The sequence below is a fragment of the Pinus tabuliformis genome, chromosome 1_2, assembly GCF_031772625.1.
Source record: "Pinus tabuliformis cultivar Carrire ecotype Pingquan chromosome 1_2, CPIR1, whole genome shotgun sequence".
NCBI lineage: Eukaryota > Viridiplantae > Streptophyta > Pinopsida > Pinales > Pinaceae > Pinus > Pinus tabuliformis.
In genome coordinates, this window is record NC_142298.1 from 635,511,660 (window position 1) to 635,533,469 (window position 21,810).

General features: G+C 37.6%; 1 protein-coding gene across 1 annotated transcript in view; it reads right to left on the reverse strand.

Annotated features, from left to right (window-relative positions):
• Positions 1–21,810, reverse strand: part of LOC149207242 (uncharacterized) — a 52,569-nt gene that overhangs the window by 17,398 nt on the left and 13,361 nt on the right. Inside the window, exons 2-4 of the mRNA XM_089395671.1 lie at positions 12,429–12,465; positions 12,076–12,312; positions 11,904–11,951 (exon numbers count right to left, since the gene is read on the reverse strand). Of these exons, the coding sequence (XP_089251797.1) occupies positions 11,904–11,951; positions 12,076–12,312; positions 12,429–12,465 (322 nt within the window). The remainder of the gene's footprint in view (positions 1–11,903; positions 11,952–12,075; positions 12,313–12,428; positions 12,466–21,810) is intronic.

Sequence of the window (21,810 nt, forward strand, 5' to 3'; positions counted from 1 at the left end):
TGGTCTTCCTGAGTGTTAAGACGTACGCCTTGAACATCGCATTGTGGCCTACAAAATGCCCTTCTTTGTCGTGGGCTCCATCTTCTTTTGGTTCTCAGAAGGCACATGGCAATAAACAAGACTGCCAAAAATCCGAAAGTGAGATATGTTAGGCTTCTTTTCGGTGAAAGCCTCCTCTAGTGTGACTCTGCCTAGCACCTTATGTGGACTCTTGTTTTGTGTAAAAACCGCAATGTTGCATGTCTCTACCCAAAGGAACATGGGAAATCCCTAGCCATGCAACATGGCCTTAGTCGCTCCAACAATGCTTTGGTTCTTACGCTCAACCACCCCATTCTGTTGAGGGTTATAGGGTGTGGTGAGCTACCGCCTGATGCCCTCATTGGCACATAAGTCCCTGTAGGCGTTGGAGATGTACTCCCCACCGTTGTCTGACCTCAACACCTTGATCTTTTTACCTATCTAATTCTCCACCAAGTCTTTGAACTCCACGACCTTTGAGAAGACTTCATCTTTCCTCTTCAAGAAGAAGATCCAAGGCTTTCTCGAGTGGTCATCAATGTAGGTGACATAGTATATGTACCCCATAATGGATGGACAGGAAAATGGGCCACAGACATCCGAATGAACCAGCTCCAAGATGCTCTTGGTCCTATTGTCTCTGTTGGGGAAGGATGTCTTGGCATACTTGCCAAGTGTGCAACTCTTGCACACGTCATGCTAGTCTTTGTTGCATTGTGTCAACCCAGTGTCAATCTCCTTAACAATCTTCAGCGCTTCATGGTGTAAGTCATCCATACACCTATGCCAAAGCTCCCCAAAGTCACGACCCTGCTCACTGCCTCCTTTGTTGCTCAAGGTCATGACTATCTCAAACTGAAGCGTGTAGAGTTCTTCACCCTAAGTCCACTTTGCTTGGTTGTTTCATAGTTTAAGGCTTGATGAAGGCCTTTCCTCTACTGAAGACAACCTCATAACCCTCGCCCTCTAGGGCTAAGACTGAAACAAGGTCTTTCTTCAAACCTAGGATGTAAAGGACATATCTGAAGTAGAGAAGGTTCCCGCTAGGGCTGAGACTAAAACAAGGTTTTTCATTAACCATGGGTTGTAGAGGACATCTCTGAAGTAGAGAGGGTTCCCGAACTCCCCCTCAAACTTGATAGTACCAACACCTTTAGCTAGGTACCTACCATCATCGCTCTATATCCAACTGCATGTCCTTCTCGATCAACTAGTTGAAATACTCCTTGTTCCTGGTCATATGACAAGAAGCTCCATTGTCAATATACCACATGTTGCTAGCCACTAAACTTGCCATGCAAGCTAAGAGCAAGAACTCCCTCTCAAAGTGAGAAGAGAACTTGTCCACCTTTGTTGATGTTGCTACATTGTCCTTCTTGGACCCCTTCTTCATGTTTGGGCACTTTGTGGAGTAGTACCCAAACTGATGGCATGAAAAGCACTTTATCAGGCTGAGATCCTTCTCCCTTTCTTGCCTATGGCCTTGTCCCCTTTCCCAGCTAAGGCAAAGTTCTCCTCTTCCTTTGTCTTTACGTGAGACCCAACTTTGGCCTGCCTCTGGATCTCCTCTTGGACACAGTCACCCCACAGTCACTCCCAATCTGGAAGCTTTTCTCTGCCACTCAACGCGTCCGTGAAGTTTTCCCATGTCTTGGAAAAAACTAACAATGCAAAGTTGACAAGGTCTCTGTCTAAGACTATCTCCCCAACTCCAGCTAGCTCGTCCCTCACTTGAGTGAACCTGTTAAGGTATGAGACCACGGACTCTGACTTTGCGATCCCAATGTTTTTGAGTTTTTCCTTGAGTACAAGTTTCTTGGCCTCACTTGAACCTTGGTACAACCCTATAATGACTGCTCACATGGCTTGAGTTGTCTTCTTCCTGGACAGGTGAGGTGTGATGTGGTCCTTAAATCCCTCAAGGGTAATTCCTCTACTTTTGCATCTTGTTGTGTGAAGCATGCTGCTGAGGGTCAGTTGGTTGGGCTAGTGGATTGTCCCCAAACTCCCAAATGCCTTGCTCCTCCAGCACTACACCCAATCCTTTCCCTTCACGAACAGAAATATGAGGCCCCATCTAGGCAAGTCCTCAAACCTCAACCCAAGATACGCCATGCTCCTGTTCGAACTACTTAGAAAAACCCTAGCGTTGAGCTCACTGGTAAATTGTGCCTTTGTTGCCTTGGCAAGTAAACACTTGTGTGTTCTAGTCTCCAATCAAAGGCGAAGCTCTGATACCATGTTAGTTTTTAAACACGCAGCAACTAATTCAGTGAATTTACAACAATGAAAGAAATTGAAACTAAAACTTTCAAATACATTCACCAAACATACTGAGTATTCTAACCTAGCATGCACAGCGGAAAATAAAATATGAAGACAACAACACTATAAAGACACAATGACACCAAAGATACCCAGGTAACCCCAACTAAGGAAAACCTACAATGCGTGTGTTCTTATTTCTTCTTCAGCAATTGCTCTTCCATAAAATTATAATGACGAGGCAAAAACCTCCCTTTCACTCAACAACCTCTGAAAACCCCCTGCACCCAACTGGATTGTGTCTTGGCCTCTTGGCCTTCGTCACCTGTGCATTGTACAAAATCCGTACAGATTTGCACTACACTCTGCATGGCCCTTTGCACAAATGAACTGGGCCAAGCTCAAGGTGACGTTCACTGGAAAATTTGAGGGGCATATGGCCTCTTTTTTTCTGCCCTTCAACACTGTTAATGATTCCCTAAAGCTAAGAAGAATACACAATTTTTATGCCCCAAATCAGTCTTTCCACAGCTACCTTATCCCCCCTTTATAAGTCAACCAGGGCCCCACCTAACACTCCCAAAGGCTGAGAATAATTTATAATATAAGGGTGACAATAATTTATAATATAAGGCTTAGAACAAGTTATAAATTGTCTTTGGAAAAATAAATTTTTCCTTAGTCAATACATCATATGAAATAAATAAAATCTGCATAGTGGAAATTTGTGGGTCCCTCTGCTAGTCTAGGCATCATAGACTAGGCAGAACCCTTGCTCCTAACTCCATTCAACAATTCTAACATGTTTTTAAGTCATAAAAACTGTCTGAATGGAGGATTTTGTGAGTAGAATTATTTAGATCTGTCTTTTGGATCCATCACACAAAAGAATTGATTGTCGACGCGTTGCAATTAGTTCTTTTATGTGATGGGTCCGGAAGACAAGATCTAAATAAGTCATAAAAAATTTAATTAATCCTCTTTGCCAGAACATATGTCAATTTTACCATATTTTTCTCCAACGAATTTTTTCAAATTCCCTATCGTTGAATTCACGGAAACAAGGTGACTTAACCTTATTTTAGTAAAGCACAAGTAGATACCAAAATGAATTCGCCACTTATACTCTCCTAAATATAGCAGGTGTAAAGCACTAAAAACTTGAAACATTCACTATATGAATAAATTTGACTTCTTTGACCAACTGATGAGCATTCTTCAAAAACATGACCACTGATGTCCCTTGTTGAATGATAAATATTGAGATGATAAGTTCATCAAATATCTTTTGAATAAACAAAATGAAACAGATAGGATCTATTTCGTTGACAGGAAAACTTTCACAATCAACTGGAATGTATTATATTGGAGTTTTATGACTAAAGTATGGTAGCCTTGTTCAACAACACCTATGCAAAACACTAATGAATTAAACCCAAAAACATTATCAAAAAAATGGAAATTATTTAATTCCTTCACCAAGAAATTCATAAGTTTGGTAAAACTTTCAGGGGGGCAACCAAATACAGTAACTTTACCATATCGTAAAAGTTAAAACCAATATGACCAAGATTCTAAAGATTCTTTTTTTGGAAGAATCCGAAGCATTGCAACTTTTATTGTTTAACCCAAAATATGATTTTCATACGTTGTTAATATGTTCTCACTTCTCATTGTTGTGAAGACCTGCCAAAGTTCGGAAAAATGGTCTGACGATAGAAATAGCTTGTTTGTGGCACTCCACCTAGGACTTTTCCCTACCTGCCTTCCCCCTCCAAGCTTAAGTTGGCCTAAGAGTTCATCCCTTCATAGCAAGGTGGTTCTTGCTACCTTCCCCTAGAGGAGGTGGGATCTATCCCCTTGTTGATATTATGAAGCAATCCATCATGTTCGAGCAATCAAGCAGCCAAAGATCATGATTATTCTTCACAGTTCGTCAAAATTGTAATTCCAAATTATGCACCCCTATAGGCCATCATTGTAAAAATGATTCTAGTATGACTATAAAGCTATGTAAAAACATCTAGTTAAGCCTTTGATTCTTAGCAAAGAGTTTCACTCTAGGGAATTTTTTACCCTCTGCCAATTATTCGTGTTTTCTAACCCAAATAATTGGCAGAGCTTTTCTCCCTCACATACCGCAAAAAGCTAGAGTGGGGCTCAATGATAAGGGTCTCAGGTGTAGTCCTAGTGTTATCGAGTCTATGTAAATTCTCATACTAGAACATTTGTCATGTGTTGCAGAATTTGGTCACATTTAAATTGTTAAAATTCAACTTCTGTATCGGATGTCCATGTAATATTTGATGTAAAAGGTGTTGTCTAGGAATATTTTAGGTGGATGATTAATCATAATTAGACATCACCTAAATATTTTTTTAAGCCCACTTTGAGAGTGAAAATGTGTTTAATCCCCTCTAGAGTCATTTAATTTATTTTCTAGCCAAGAAAATGGAAAAAAAAAGCCAACAAATAGTTAAAAACTTAAAATGAGAAAAAATAAAAATTCTCTCCAAGTGAATAAAAACGAAATTTTGGAGATTGACTTTCCCGAAAAGATAAATTTGAAAGACATATTTCCAAGACAAAAATCCCACAAAAAATTCCTTGGACCAGAAAACAAAACAAAAAAATAAATAAATAAAATAAAAATTCTCAAGGAAAATCAATTTTTTGGGTCCAGGTGCTAAATAAAATTAGGGAATTTCAAGGAAAGAAATTAGAAAATATTTTTGAGGCCCTCTATCAAAGAGAAGAATTGATTTTTTAAGAAAAATCAAACCTTTGGACCATGGTGGTTAAGTCAGGGAGCACTTTTCAAGGAAAATGGTTGTAAAAAATATTTTTTGGACCGGGATCAAAGCCTTCTTCAACAAATTCGAATTTTTTCTTCTAGATCAAAGGACAGGATCAAAATTTGGCATGGATCAAGCATCAACTAGTAGTTATTCTCCAAGATCAAGTCAAAGTTGTGCACTTATTTGGACCTAGCCATTTTCTACTTGAAGGGGAATCTAGCTCTCTATTTTCTATATAAGGAAGCCTAAGGCTCCTCATTGAGATATCTTTGGATGGTGTAATTAGTTGTGGAAGCTCTATAATATTTTTCTGATCAATAAAATCAAAGTCTATGGGGCAAAGCTATGTGTGTATGTCTTCAGATTGTTATGGTAAATTTATTTTAATGATCTGTATCTAAATTCCTACAAAGTTTTACTTTGTTATTTCAATAGCCCTATGGATTTACTATAGCTTGCTTGCTCTTATATTTGGATTGGGAAACACATTTGATTATGCAGATCTAGTGGATCTTTGCTTGGACACTAGACTTCCTTTTTGTTGTGCTAACCAATCCCTATTCAAACTAACAAAATCTTTCAAAGTTGTGCAGAAATTTTTTTTGATTAGGCATCGAGAACTCGGCGAAATTCTCGCTTGAATCAACTAAGTACTCAAGTCGAAGATTTGGAGTAATCCTTATTTGGATCTTCATCTCCTCGGCCATAGCAACTAAGAACCCATAGTGGGACTCTCAATGGCTCATTATAAGATCGCATTGAAGGAAATTTTCTTGCCTCTTACTCTACTAAGATAATCTATTTAAAAAATTAAATCTTTCACTTATTTTAAAAACACTTTCATTGATCTATCTGCTATTTCCAAAGCTATATTGTCTAATCTATGGGCAAAGGTATCCTCATACCCATAGATTTGATTTGTAAATATTTGTCTATCTTTTTCATTGTAAATTTGTAAATAAATTGTAAATCTAACTTTGTATATAATTTTCTATATATTGTACATATTTTTCTTGCGTTTTTCTTTTGTTTTTTCTTGCAGATCTAAAGAGGAGGGCAAAGGGTTTGACAACAATTTTTTGGAGAAAATATATCTATATATTTTGTGGTTTCCAAACTTTAATTGTCACAAGTAAGATTTAGAGCAAAAATTTTAAAAGGCCACAAGTTTTTTGGGTATATTTTTTACCTGGCTGTGAGCTTTTGAGGAACAATTATGTTTTACTAAGGTTGTACACCATTTCCCAAGTGAGGGTTTCATTCAGACACCTTTTTTAGTAATATTTTTTTCAAAGAGCTTTTCCTTCATCAACTTGGTAAGAAATATTATTTAGATATTTTCTGGCTCAAAAATTTGTTGCAGATAGAGTGTTTCCATCAAGAGATTTTCAAACTGGTAAATCAACTGGGGATTCCCCCTTTCAGGCATTTATCTGATCATAAAATTTGAAATTTCTAATCAAAATTTCTAAGGGTTGTTTTATAGATTGATCTGAGAGTGTTTGTCTGCAGGTTTTCAAGTTTGTTCCAGAAAGAGAACCAAAACCATTTTGAGCTTGAATCTAAATTTTCTCCTCAGAGCCAAAAGCAAGTTTGGAAGTTGTCTTGAAATTTTTGGGCTGCAAGCCATCCCATGAGCGAAATACTACATAGCATCTGAGTAGAATTTTCTAAAGTAAATTATTTGGAAGCTTGGGGTTTTGAAAAAAGTAATTTTGGAGCCTCCATTTCCTAACTGCAAAATTTCCTCTGCATCTCGTACCCATTTTCCTCCTTGGGCCTCAGCGTCGAAATCTTTTGAAGTGTATTTTGTTTTGAGAAAGTCGTTTTCCCTTTTTGGGAGAAATTCTTCTCATTTTGATTATTAAATCATTTTGAAGACACTCTCATGTGTTAGTTTTGGGGAAACCGATTTTCGTTTGGGGTAAGTTTTAAAGTCTTTTCATTATAAAGTTTTCTCCCATTAATATTTTAAGGAAAGTGAATTTTATTTTGGAAAAAGAAATCATTTTAAAATATTTGTAAATTCATTGTATAATTTTTTCCCATATTAATATTTTGAGGAAGAGGCATTTAACACTTTATTTGTAAACCCCTTTTGAAGAGCTTTAAAACCCTTTCATTTGTCTAAGGGTTTATTTTGTAACTTTAAAAAAATAATTATTTTTCTAGAGCGAGCTTGGGATCACTTCCCATGGTATCCCACGCTCTGGTTGAGTGTAAGGTTCTTTTTGTTTGATCTACTAGCTTAGTTCAGACCTAACTAATTGTGATAATTATTGCATCCTAAATCTAACATCTTGCATATCTAATCTACTTGGTTTAAGTGCACTCGAAATACTCTTTGTCTTGTTTCATTTGCAATTTAAGATCTTAAGTAGTCTTTCTAATCACTGTTAGCAATCTCATTTGTCAAGTATTTGACTGAATAACTCTTTACTTGTTTCCACTGTCTAAGATAAGTGAAGATCATATTAAGGAACAATTCAACTAAAGGCACCTGAGTTGTTAAGTTAATTGTCATCTAATTGCCATCTCTTGTTTCTTTCAGGAATTAGTTCATGCTTCATTGGTCTTTTACGATAATATTGTTCAAAGTGCTTATCAATTCATTGTGGAATAATATTTCTCTTTAAGGATATTGATATCATTATCTCTTTTGAAGTAATTGCATTTGCATCTTAGAGTTAGATTTTGCATCCTTAAAATTAACCTCCAGGCATAAGCTTGGTTCTATAAAAAGTTAGAATCACCTTCTCCACTCTTCAATTTGAGAGGCTTGACCTTTGCTCAACAGTTAAAACAGGTGACCTTGCAGTTCTCTTGTGGGCAATCCCTTATACGAAAGGAGGCACTTGGGTCATTAGAACTCTAGGGTAGGTATCGTTAATGAGGCCCTAGCCTCCTTCCCCTAGACTTCTTTCTACAACCTTGTGTGAGACTTGCTTCAAAACAATTGAGAAGAAGGATATCATTTAGATTAGGCATTTAATTAAAAATACTCGTGATCTTGCATCTCACATTAGATCAGATCTTGCATCTCATCTTGCATTCGATCATTTGATAATTCGAATTGTGAGCTTAACCTTGTAATTGCAAGCTTGTTGTACTTTCGAATGTCATAATTACTTGGAAGCATAAGTTTCTTTCTTGCAGTTTTTCTTAAGTTGTTTAATGCTCATAGTTTCTGGTTATCTTGAACTGTTGTACTAACATCCTTCTTGCAGTACTGCTTATCTAGTAACTTGAAGCTTTTCATATTTGTGCAAGTGATATAATCTACTTTGAGCATTGTCCATTAGGCACTGATCTATATTTTTGATCTTGTTATTGCTTCATTGATCTTATTTGAATCCACCTTGTTGAGATATACTTTGTTCATTTAATAAACACTCTCGCTAATTCATTCTAAATCAAGTTTCCTAGGGAGGTAGTGATCTTGCCCTTAGTCTCCTAGGACTTGTTGTTCCAGCAACTTTTCCCCTCATCATCATCTTTAGGGACTACTCCCCTTTAGCTTGTCTAGAAGAGAGCTTAAACGGAGTGTGTAGGGATCAGAGTGACAGCCCCTACTCTGAGTGTTGTGCCTTTGGTGTACACTTTTGGCAACAACAGGTACCCCACCCATGCAAGGGACCAGTTCTGTCCCACATTCGACAGCCTTTGGTTCCTCAATTTCTATTCAAAAGGGGGAACATCCTTTCCTGCCCCCTACTAGCTTCAAATATCTTGTTGTTGGGTGTCTGGACTCTGCAGTACCTCTTGGTGTATGGTGGTCTCATTGCGTAAAAAGTCCCAGAATGCTACTTCTTTTAAGTTCAGTGCTCTGCTGATTCATACCAAAGGAACTTATTTCAGCATCCACGGGCTTATTTGTCAATTCAAGATCTACTGGACAAACCTCATTGATCTTCACTCTTGCATTTCCAACTCCTGGGAAGCCCTTTCTGTAGGGAGTGCTACTATTCATCCCTTTACAAGGCTTTTTCACTGTGGAATTTTCTGTAATTGATGATAGAGATTGTACTCCACAAAGGGCCTTGACACCAAACATTTGATCCCTTCTCAGAGGTCTTATTCTCTGTTCCAATTTGGTATGAATTCTGAACCTCCCTCTACATTTTTGGAGTTAGGATTCCCAACAGATAATAGATGGACATCTTGAAAGATATGTCTCAATCTTGCCTGATATCTCCTGCCATTTTTCCTTTTCCACAGGGATCTATGTGGAGGTGGATTTGGACTCCGCTTTTTCAGAGTAAATCCTTTAAGATGTCCATAGAGTAGATAGAGTGATTTGGAATCACAAGTTGGATTATGAACAAGTCGCTTTCCAATGCAGATCTTGTTTCAAGACTGGCCACTTGGCCACTTACTGTCCTAAGCGGGTTTTTGAGGCAGCCCCTTAAAGGGTACCAATAAAAAAGAATAAGAAATACAGGGCCACTTTGTCAAATGGTGTTATATTGCACCATCATATTATATGGTGGTTCAAAGTCATTGTACAGAGAATGGGATCACCCAGGTAGCTCCCACACCAAGTACAAAACTGGGCAGACTGGCAATTCATCAGCCGGCAACTAAAAAACATCCAACTAGCTCCGGGGGCTAATAAGATTCTTGATGGCTAGTCCCTGATGCAGGAGAAATGGATTGAAGTGAATAAAAGTCTAAAGAAAGGTAATGAAAGACAGCACTATTGAGGAAAGAGGCCCTCCAGTTTTCGAAGATTTTGCCATTCAGGATCCAACATTTTCCATTGATAAGATAGCCCCAACATCTCTGTCAAAAGGAAAATCATTGGATAATGTCAAGAAGGATAACTGTAGGACTTTAAAAAAGATGGGATCAGCCAAAGTCATATTAAGACTGTCTGTAGGCACACTTGGTAAGTCTTGCTGTAAGCATATTTTGCCCACCAGGTATAGCAGATCGGTTGTCGTTTGTGAAAGTCAGTGGAAATCTTTTCGAAACACTTTCGTTTGCATCAATGCCAGCACACTGGCTGTTTCCCAGATTTTTTACACTATAGCAGTGATAAATTCAAGCTCCTAACCTACCAAAACCTAGGAAACCGGATTCGTCCTAAACCCCCTGCGAATCCCGAATCCGGCGAATCTGACACGATTCGGTCCGGATTCGTGTCCAAATCACAGGACACGTCGTGTCCGTTTCGGATACGTCGTGTCCGAGGGCGTGTCGCGATTTTAGAACACGTGTCCGGTTTCCAGGACTCGCTAAGCTCAACGCGGCTATGAAAAGGGCGTGTTTGCTCATTAATATTTTCATTTGGTAAGTGATTTGTGCTATTGCAGCAAGGAGTAGAGCATTTTGGCAGCTTCATAATCAAGTCTAGGCCCTAGTATTGATATGCTATTCATGGTAATGTTAAATTCTTAAAGTAAAAGTGACATTCTCCTTAATCTTCATTTTCATCCTTTTACTTAAATTTTTAACATTACCATGAAATGACTCAGGATGTTTGAGAGTGGTTCCGGCCTCATTGGATTTCATATGGAGAAAGTAGAATTTTAGATTTCATTCAAAATCCAGCAGACTTATCAGTTTTTCAGGATTTTAGGATTGGGGGATTGCAATGTTTCCATTGAATTTTGTCATGTATTAGGGTATGGAACTCGTATTTAATCAAGAGCACCAAACCAAGAGCTTCTGAATATGTCGCTCCCGCTCCCGTTTTCGCTCCCGCTCCCCGCTTTCGCTCCCGCTCCCAAGTAACACTGTTCCTGATGATATGGGTCTGGACACCATTGTTGAGTTGGCATTGGCCAACATGGATCTTAATGATCCAGTGCTAGAGCCTGTTAGATTTGATGACTTAGAGGGGTCAGCCTCCATACCAGCAGATGCAAAGGCGACTATGGATACAGGGGAGGAGGAGGATGTAGAGGAGAGCAGTGGGGACCATGATGATGGGGACAGTGATGCTGATTCTAATGCTGATTGATGTCTTGAGGCTTGTATACCTGTAGTTGTTTTATATTTTCTATTTCTATTTGCCATTGGCATTGCACCAACACTACCTATGTAACACATTTTGATTTGATGACTTAATGAGAAAACTACAGTTGTCAGTGTGTTTATCTTACTATCTTGTAGTTGTAAGTTGTCTTTCAGTTATGAATTATGAATCATGATTTAAATTTTTAATAGATTTATCATTTATGTGACCAGTACCACTGACATTTATTTGAATTTTGTATTTACTATGCATGCTAATAGCTATAGATGAAGATCTATGTTTGAAATCAATAAATTTGTATCATTAATTAAAATTTGTGTAAGAAATATGATAATATCTAATTTTTAATATCTATATATATATATATATATATATATATTTTAAATATATTATATATATATATATATTTTTTAATAAAATAATATATAACGTGTCCTGTTCCCGGGGTCAGCGTGTCCCGAGTCCGACACCACGAATCCCGAATCCTACGTGTCCCGAATCCCCGTGTCAGGTGACTTAGACCAAAACTGTATGTGATAATTTCAGCAGTTAATATAATATTGTTTTGTTACACACACACACACATCTTGATAATATCATCAAATGTCGGTGCCTAGAATATTTGAGTATGAGAAACTATGATATAATGACCAGGGATTGGATCAGTTTTGATGAATACATAGACATCTAACTACAGTGCATCTGGTAACAATAAAGAAGGACGAAAGAACTAGACAGAATGCAATCATACAAAACGACAAAGAAAATGCTCTGTATAAGCCAGCTACAGGTTTATGATGACCATTATTTATTAAAATTATAGTAGTGCAAATACTCACATGTATGATCAGTACAGGACAATTCACCAGAGGCATTTTGTCAATGTTCTGCACAGGAAAATGAAAGAAATTATCCACTCAATATTAAATAGAATATCAAGCAAACCCCAGATTGATCTAAATCATATAGACTCTGGAAGAACAGATATTATATTTAGGTAACTGTAAATACCTTGTAAATGTCAAACCAGTATGTGCGCTTTACTGGGTACATAACACGTAAACCAGAAAGTATTGCACTGTGCAGGACAACAGCCCTTAAATTGGGCAAACGTGCTGCCAAATCTAAAGTTGGGCCACTTCCAACAGACTGACCATATAGAATAATGTCCTCCTCCTTTGCTCCATATTGATCTTCAAGACATTTATAGGCTGCTTCAATATCGGCATAAGTATTGTGCTCACTTGGCTGTTGCGGGTGCAAGAACAAATATTAGCTTACATCAAAAAAGGACAGAAGAACTTTCCCCTCTAGAACAAACTTTAAAGCCTCTCATACATCATGTAAAATTCTAGGACACTCACCTTCCCGCTTGATTGTCCATAACCAGAATAGTCATACCTGCAAAAACAATCACACGGAACTAACATTAAGCCAAAGGCATGTAACACAGCTATTCAACTTGCCGCTAATGAATAAAGGCCTCTGCAACAGAAGAGAAACTCCAGCTTGGTCTCATAACAATTAATGTCTTATAATGTGCATGCATCGTGCAATGACATGATAGTTGATCAAGTACAAACCAGTGTTGCAAGTACTTTAAAAATACAAAATATATTCATTCTTTTAGTTTTTTTAATATAATAATATTTTCATCAAGTAATCATATTACCACATAAATATGAAGAGAAGACGGATATGGAAATAACTAACCTATCCTCTAAAAAATATTGATATCAGTATCATTAAGCCACATAATAACAAGTCATCTCAGAAATCTTATAAGAGCAATGTTCCACCAAAAATTGAATTAGGATGGCCAAATCTTTTTACAGTTTGCCAATTTTGCTCAGCACTCAAATGTTTATATAGTCTTATATCAACTATGACAGCTCCAAGAAGAGAGAAAGATGCAAGACATTACAAGCAATGGAAAAAGGATGCCAAGCGTTTCCATAAATATGCTTCGAGGACAAAGCATTTCTAAAGTGGAAGGCAAAGCAATATATATAGATGTCGATAAGTAATAATTATTAATTATTAATTAGTGAAGAGACACGTCCTAATGAAAGGACATGTCTCAACTAAAGGACGTGACTCTTAATGAAAGGGCACTCAAACCTAGATATTTATATGGGGTCCTCGTTTGTAATCTGAATACATTTATTCAAAATATATATTTTATCCTACATGGATTTCTTTATATTCCAAATATTTTGGATATTTAATTAGTGAACCAAATTGGTTGTGACACAGAAGCAATTAAAAAACATACAAATAATACATATATTGCCAAGCTATATAGGTTTGAATGCAGTGAATCCCCCAACTCATTGCAATTAAAAACCTTAACTTCACAAAAACACAATACCAAGAAAAATATGATGACGAGTACTTTTGCCAAGCCCTTGCATCCTCATTTAGGCATTTTGAAACATCTCTTTGTGAAATAAGCAACCATCAACCTTTAAAGCAAGACCAAAAATAGTTATATCATGATGTTTGTGATCATAAACCAAAGAGTACAAAACCATAATCATTTAACTTAAGTAATTAGAAATCAATTTTTTTTCTAATTTATATGTACAAAAGTATGTTTCCAGGTAGAAACATACTGGCACCAAAATGTACAAGAATATTACATGAACAAATCTCTAACCCTTGGCCCCACGACCCTGAGAATAAAAATTGACAATTCAATGCAACACAATCCATAAACAAGTTTGGCACGCAGCTTCTACATGTAACCATACACATGGTGGAAATCAAAATATGTCCGTTCAGGCAACCACTATGAACCTTAGTAGAAAGCTAGATCTGTATAGAAATTGCTATATGAAAACTCACTTGGATAACTCAACACCAAAAGAGAGAATTCTCTTCTACCCAATGAAAGAGTTTAAATAAGGTGTGCCAATTAAATACAAATACAAGCAATAGCTAGAAGTCCATTGCTCTTCAGTTCAGTCATGTTGCTCATGTTGCTCTTTCAGGGTAATTACCTTGTGTGATGTTGTTGCATTGACAGGGTTCAATCTTCCAGTTTCTTAGATCCGAGTTGTTTCTCTTCTACATTCCATCAAATACTTGTGCTCTCCTTCAGTGACATATCCAAGGCTGCTTGGGAGAGGGAGCAGAAGCGGAAGCGGAAGCGGAAGCGGGAGTGGTTAGCAACATTTTCAAAAGCTCTTGGGTCGGGAGTGATTTTGGGAGCGAATTTTATATAATATATATTTTTATAGATTTTGATTCATATATGTCAACACAAGCATGTAGAATAATGAATTAGTGATAAAAAACATAAAAGCATGGATTAAACCATATAACATCATTCATCTAGTAGTTAATAAGTTATACATCATCAACCATAGGTCCACAAGTTGCAACATCTTGATTCTCATCAACCTTAAAGTTTCAAAGTTTCAAAATTCAATATATAACATTTGTCATCACTAAATTTGTACTTGTAACCATTACCAGTAACCAAACTATAACAAATAATATCAAAGTTTCAAACATGAAATGAAATGTTTCATGAAGCATCATACTCATAATTCATTACCCATGAGTTATAAATGCCAACTTCAAACTTAAATTGTCATATATTGTTTACAAAAAATACCATAATAACTATGAAAGCGTCAATAGTTATAAAAGGTGCTACAAAGTACAAACTAGAAAAGACATGTAAACCTATACACTCTAAAATCTCTTCTTTCCATGAGAAACTTCTAATTTCTTCAAGGATCCATGTGTTGGAAATCGTAACTAGGTTCGGTCTTCATTTAATGTATTTGAGTCATCATAAAATGTATTTGTCAAAAGAATAAAGAAAAGAATTTTTATTATTGTAACAATGACTGATTAAAGCATGGGTTACATGCTTGGGTCATCATTATATTAGTCAAAGTCCCCATTGTGGACTCCTAGGATTAATATTGAGTTTATAGAGTCATTGTATATTCAAAGTGACCTTTCTTAGGCTTTTGAATCATGTAAAAAGGTTTACTATTGAGTCAAATATAATTTATGTATCCTCCACACCAAGTTGGCCTAAGGACACTAATTTGACCTCACATGAAGCCTATAAATAGAAGCAAGTCGAAGTCATTTGGAGCAACTCATCTCAAGCAAGTTCGATATCTCAAGAGTAGTTGGAGAAGTGCAAAGTGGGACGTAGTGTGTCTAAGGAAGCTGAAGGAAGTGCGAGTTGGGGAAGTCTAAGGAGAAAAAGAAAATTGAACTTTTGGTGCCTCTCTCTCTCTGTTTCGTGCCCTAGTTTGGGAGATTGAAGTCTTCCAAGTTTCACTGATGATGGAAGCTACTGCGTAGTCGAAATTGCTGGAAAGGAGGTTAAAGATCTAGGAGGTTGACTTGGTGTGTGGTGTGGAGGGAAAGTTTAGTCTTACTCTAGGGTGAAGAGTCTCAAAGAATACTATTGAAAGGAAGAATTTTCTTGACTGGGTTTTCCACTCGAGGGGGGTTTTGCCTTGGCATAGTGCCTACATCTTGTGTCTCTTGTTTTTCTGATCATCATACACACATAATATGGTAATTGCTTGCTGAAAGATAAGATAATAAAAGTAAAAGAAGCCAACACACTCACAAGTAATTATCAAGAAAGGAGAATCAAACCCTAATATAACTGCTTTGATTTTCCAACATGGTATCAAAGTTAAGGTTAGGAAAAGTCGAAGATCACGTTGTTGGCATGGATTCTCCCCTTTTTATGAACTACATAAGAATGGGTATCAACACTACTGGAAGCTAGATCAAGAAGGTCATCTACTACTTATTCAACAAGGTCAAATGTCAAGGATTTTTGGCTACTCTTACAGGTTCTCTTAATGATGACAATGCATGGATCATTGATAGTGGAGCATTGAGACACATGACAGCAGAAAGTAAACAACTTCATACACTATCAAAGGAGCCATCTTCTCATGCAATGGAATTGGGTGACAACAAAAGCAATGTTGTTAGAGGTCTGGGATCAACATTGTTGAAGCTGGATAATGGATCGAAGTTGCACCTCAACAACATTCTATATGTTCCAGGTTTGAAAAAGAATTAGCTTTCTATTTCTTGTTTAGAAGATAAAGGGAAAAGAGTTGCTTTTGTTGATGGAAAAGTATTGGTTTGGGGAGAAGACTCTAGCATTGATAAAGCTAGGGATATTGGAGTTCGTTAAGGAAGCCTTTATCGAGTCATTACACCACCTCCTCAAGCTTTGGTTCATAAGGAATAAGTCCCATTGAGTTGTGGCATAGGAGATATGGTCATCTACATTATAAGGTCATCCCTACTCTTAGTCAATTGGTTCATGGTATTCCTAATATGAAGTTAGATCATGAAGGTGTGTGAAAGGGATGCTTTTTGGGAAGCTGGATCGAGAATGTCACCTACTACTTATTCAACAAGGTCAAATGTCAAGGATTCTTGGCTACTCTTACAGGTTCTCTTAATGATGACAATGCATGGATCATTGATAGTGGAGCATTGAGACACATGACAACAGAAAGTAAACAACTTCATACACTATCAAAGGAGCCATCTTCTCATGCAATGGAATTGGGTGACAACAAAAGTTATGTTGTTAGAGGTCTGGGATCAACATTGTTGAAGCTAGATAATGGATCGAAGTTGCACCTCAACAACATTCTATATGTTCCAAGTTTGAAAAAGAATTTGCTTTCTATTTCTTGTTTAGAAGATAAAGGGGTAAGAGTTGCTTTTGTTGATAGAAAAGTATTGGTTTGGGGAAAAGACTCTAGCATTGATAAAGCTAGGGTTATTGGAGTTCATGAAGGAAGCCGTTATCGAGTCATTACACCACCTCCTCAAGCTTTGGTTCATAAGGAAATATGTCGCATTGAGTTGTGGCGTAGGAGATATGATCATCTACATTATAAGGTCATCCCTATTCTTAGTCAATTGGTTCATGGTATTCCTAATATGAAGTTAGATCATGAAGGTGTGTGAGAGGGATGCTCTTTGGGAAAACATACAAGAAAGCCAATTCATAATAATGAAACTAGGTCTAAAGAAATATTAGACCTCATTCATTCGGATGTGTGCGGGCCCATGTCTGACAAATCACTTGGAGGTCATCTCTACAATGTGACATTCATTGATGACCATTCTAGAAAGACATGGCTCTACCTCCTCATAACAAAAGATTAAGTATTTGATAAGTTCAAGGAGTTTAGGGCCGAAGTGGAAACCCTAACCGAAAGAAAGATAAAAACTCTAAGGTCTGAGAATGGTGGGTAACACACTTCTAAGGAATTGATTGCATATTGTAAGGAAGCAGGTTTGTTCCCTATTATCCCAAACAAAATGGATTCACCGAAAGGAAGAATAGGTCAATTAAAGAAGCCATTAGAACTATGCTCCTTGATCAAAACCTACCAAAATTCTTATGGGGAGAAGCAACAATGACAGTCGTATACATTCAAAATAGAAGTCCTCATAAAAGTCTTGATAATACAACACCCGAAGAAGTATTCACAAGAAAGAAGTCGAGTATGGATCACCTCCGAACCTTTGGAAGTCCAGCATACATCCATGTTCCAAAAGACAAGCAAAAGAAGTTGGATTCTACAAGTTTCAAGGGAATATTCGTTGGATATAGTCTCTCTTCAAAAGCATATAGAATCTACATCAATGAAGCAAGATATATTAAAGTGAGCAGGGATGTCATATTTGATGAAAATCAATCATACAAGAAATCAAAAGATATTCCTATTGACTCTGATAACGAAGAAGTTCCCATATTTGAAGAAGAAGAAGTTCATCATGAAAACCCTACTACAAATCTTGAAGGAGAAAGTCAAGTGAGCCTATTCAATCGGTGGTCATCCCAACCACAAGGGAAAGGTCAAATTGGTTAAAAGCTACATTGGAAGATGCTGAAGGACATGAAGTTGCAAAAGGAACCTTCAAGGAAATGAAGAGACCGAAGAGATATTTTGGTTATGCTGCATATATGACGAAATTGATTGAAGTCGAACCATCTACATTCAAGGAAGCTGCGCATCAAGAGGTTTGGAAGAAAGCAATGCAAGAAGAATATCAATCCATCATGAAGAATGGGGTTTAGGAAATCGTTCCTAGACCTAGTGACAAATCGGTTGTCACATCTAAATGGATCTATAAGATCAAACATGTTGTTGATGGAAATATAGACAAGTACAAAGCAAGATTCGTTGCAAGGGGCTCCTCTCAAAAGGAAGGCATTGATTATGAAGAAACCTTTGCACCCACAGCAAGGTACACTACCATTAGATTGTTGGTTTCATTCGCTGCTACAATGGGGTGGAATATCCATCAAATGGATGTGAAGATTGCATTTCTGAATGGGACCATTGATGAGGAAGTGTACATCGAACAACCTGAAGGCTTTGATGTTAATAGCAGGGACTCTCATGTTTGCAGACTTAAGAAGGCCCTATATGGTTTGAAGCAAGCACCTAGGGCATGGTATGCAAGGATGGATGCATATCTACTTAGAATGGGGTTTGAGAAGAGTTTTGTTGATCTAAATATCTACATCAAGGTCATGAATGATGAGCCTGTCATTATTCTACTATATGTGGATGATCTATTCATCACAAGTGTGGAGCAAAGAATTCAAGAACGCAAGAAGTGGAGCAAAGAATTCAAGACTGCAAGAAGATGTTGACAGTTGAATTTGAAATGAAGGATCTTGGTTTGATGCACTATTACCTGGGTCTAGAAGTATGGCAGAGACTTGAGGAGATATATTTGGGGCAAGGAAAGTACATCATCAAGTTGTTGCAGAAATTCGGGATGATGGATTCCAAGTCGATGTCTACTCAAGAAGTTGAGGTACTCTGACTCTAGTCTCGTGGATCCTACCTCCTATCGACAATTGGTGGGTTCCCTAATGTATTTGGTAAATACTAGGCCAGATATATGTTTTGTAGTAAACATTCTTAGTCAGTTTCAGTTGGAGCCCCGTCATGATCACTGGATAACTACAAAACATATATTGAGGTATCTTTGTGGCACTATATATTACTGCCTAAAGTATGATAATAAGGAAGTCAAGCTAATTGGCTTCACAAACTCTGATTGGGGTGGCAGTGAGACCGATGGAAGGAGCACTACCGGAGGATGTTTTAGCCTGGGAGCCGCTATGATCTCATGGATGAGTAGGAAGCAAGATCTCATTACTTTAAGTGGTGTTGAGGCAGAATTTGTTGTTGCATGTGAAGTAGGAAAGGAGGTTGTTTAGTTAAGGAAGCTTCTGACAGATTTGTTCGAGAAGTCTTTGGGTCCTACTGTGATTAATTGTGACAATCAAAGTTGTATCAAGATGTTTGGAGATCCTGTGTTTCATTCTAGAACGAAGCATATCAACAATAAGTTCCACTTTATTAGGAACCTGGTGCAGGATGGGATTGTGAAGTTGGAGTATGTCTCGACAGATGAACAGGTAGCAGACATACTAACAAAGGCTCTTCCTAATAAGAAGTTTGAGTATCTAAGGAACCTGTTTGGTTTGGTAGACATTGCTGATTGTATTGATGATAAGGAAATGGAAGAGATTTGTTGAGCCTTTGCAAGTGAAGCATTCCCTGGGAGGACATCTGGTCAACACTTTGTGTTGATGTCTAGGTCTCAAAGTAGGGAGGGCGACGTGGGTCGTAGAGCTCTAACCATGGATATGCACATAGGTCCCTAGGGTTGGTGGTTAGCAAGTAAGCCTAGTGGTACCTAAAGGGGCTAAAAGACTGAGTCCACCTTATTCCCACTTAGATAAATTGCCCTGGTCAAGAATCTAGTCCATGGAATTGCGGTGCCTAAATTGATGGGAGACCAATGGATAGATTGCCCTAGTCATGAATCTAGTCCATGGCATTGCAGTGCCTAAAGTTCTTCATTGTTCATATAGTTTGAGATCTTCCATTGTATTTGTATATGATGAATACCTCCCTAGTTAAGAGGGAGTGTTGGAAATTGTAACTAGGTTCGGTCTTCATTTAATGTATTTGAGTCATCATGAAATGTACTTGTCAAAAAAATAAAGAAAAGAATTTTTATTATTGTAACAATGACTTATTAAAGCATGGATTTCATGCTTGGGTCATCATTATATTAGTCAAAGTCCCCATTGTGGACTCCTAGGATTAATATTGAGTTTATAGAGTCATTGTATATTCAAAGAGACCCTTCTTGGGCTTTTGAATCATGTAAAAAGGTTTACTATTGAGTCAAATATAATTTATGTATCCTCCACACCAAGTCAGCCTAGAAGAGATCAAGTCGGCCTAAGGACACTAATTCGACCTCACATGGGGCCTATAAATAGAAGCAAGTTATTTTCATTTGGAGCAACTCATCTCAAGCAAGTTCGATATCTCAAGAGTAGCTGGAGAAGTGCGAAGTGGGATGAAGTGGGGTCTAAGAAAGTTGAAGAAAGTGTGAGTTTGTGGAAGTCTAAGGCGAAGAAGAAATTTGAACTTTTGGTGCCTTTCTCTCTCTATTTCGTGCCCTAGTTTGAGAGATCGAAGTCTTCCAAGTTTCATTAAAATCGGAAGCTATTGCCTAATCGAAGTTGTTGGAAAGGAGGTTGAAGATCTAGGAGGCTGACTTGGTGAGTGGAGGGAAGGTTTGGTCTTTGTCTAAGGTGAAGAGTCTCAAAGAATACTATTGAAAAGAAGAATTTTCTTGATTGGGTTTTCCCCTCGAGGGGGGTTTTTCCCTGGCATTGTGCCTACATCTTGTGTCTCTTGTCTTTGTGATCTTCATAAACATATAATATGGTAATTGCTTGATGAAAGATAAGATAATAAAGAAGTAAGGGAAGCCAACAAACTCACAAGTAATTATCAAGAAAAGAGAATCAAACCCTAATAATTGCTTTGATTTTCTAACACCATGAATCTCCTCTCGAATAGTGGGACAACCACGTCTAGAACCAAAAGGCACGTGACCTCCACACAATGTTGCAAATGGAGGTGGCAACAAAGGCAAAGTTGGTGCCCGTGCAACTTGAGCACTGCTAGTGAATGATGGGGGTGGCAAAGCTACTGTTGCTGCTCCATCATCATCTTTCATAAGCTCTGCTTCCAATTCTTCTAAATGTATAGCTCCATCCTCCAAATCATCCTCCTCTGGGTTGTTGACCCAAGTCATATATGATCTATGAGCACAAGCCCGCTCACAATAATGTGCCAACAACCTCAAGTTTTAGTGCACAAAAACCAAGCTTTCTGCCCATTTTTCATGAGGCAGTTTCTTTTCACATTATGGATGAAGCTATAGGTGCTCTAACACCTCTTTGCAGAAGAAGTATTAACTACCTGTGAAAGCACTTTTATTTCCAATTTTGCCAAAGGTCTCTCGGAGCCATACATGTTGCACCATTCAACAAGATTCATTTTGTCCCTATCTTCGATTACATGCAAAAAATCAAACACCCCAGTTTGACTGAAGTATTTTCCTAATTCTCCATGCAATCTAGCACACTCCTCCCTGTCAAGGACAAGTTTGTCTATTGTTGCCATATACCCAACTTGTAACTCTAAATTTGTATGGCGTTTGATCCTAACTTCACCCCCAGGTGCAGGTTTGCCCAACCAAGATGGAGAGTAGCATTTTGGCATAAGGATATATGCCAAGGCATGTAGTGGAACATTAGGTTTATCCCACCGTGCACAAATATATTTGTGAATATGATCATACAAGATGAAATCTTTCAGCTAAACAATATCTTTT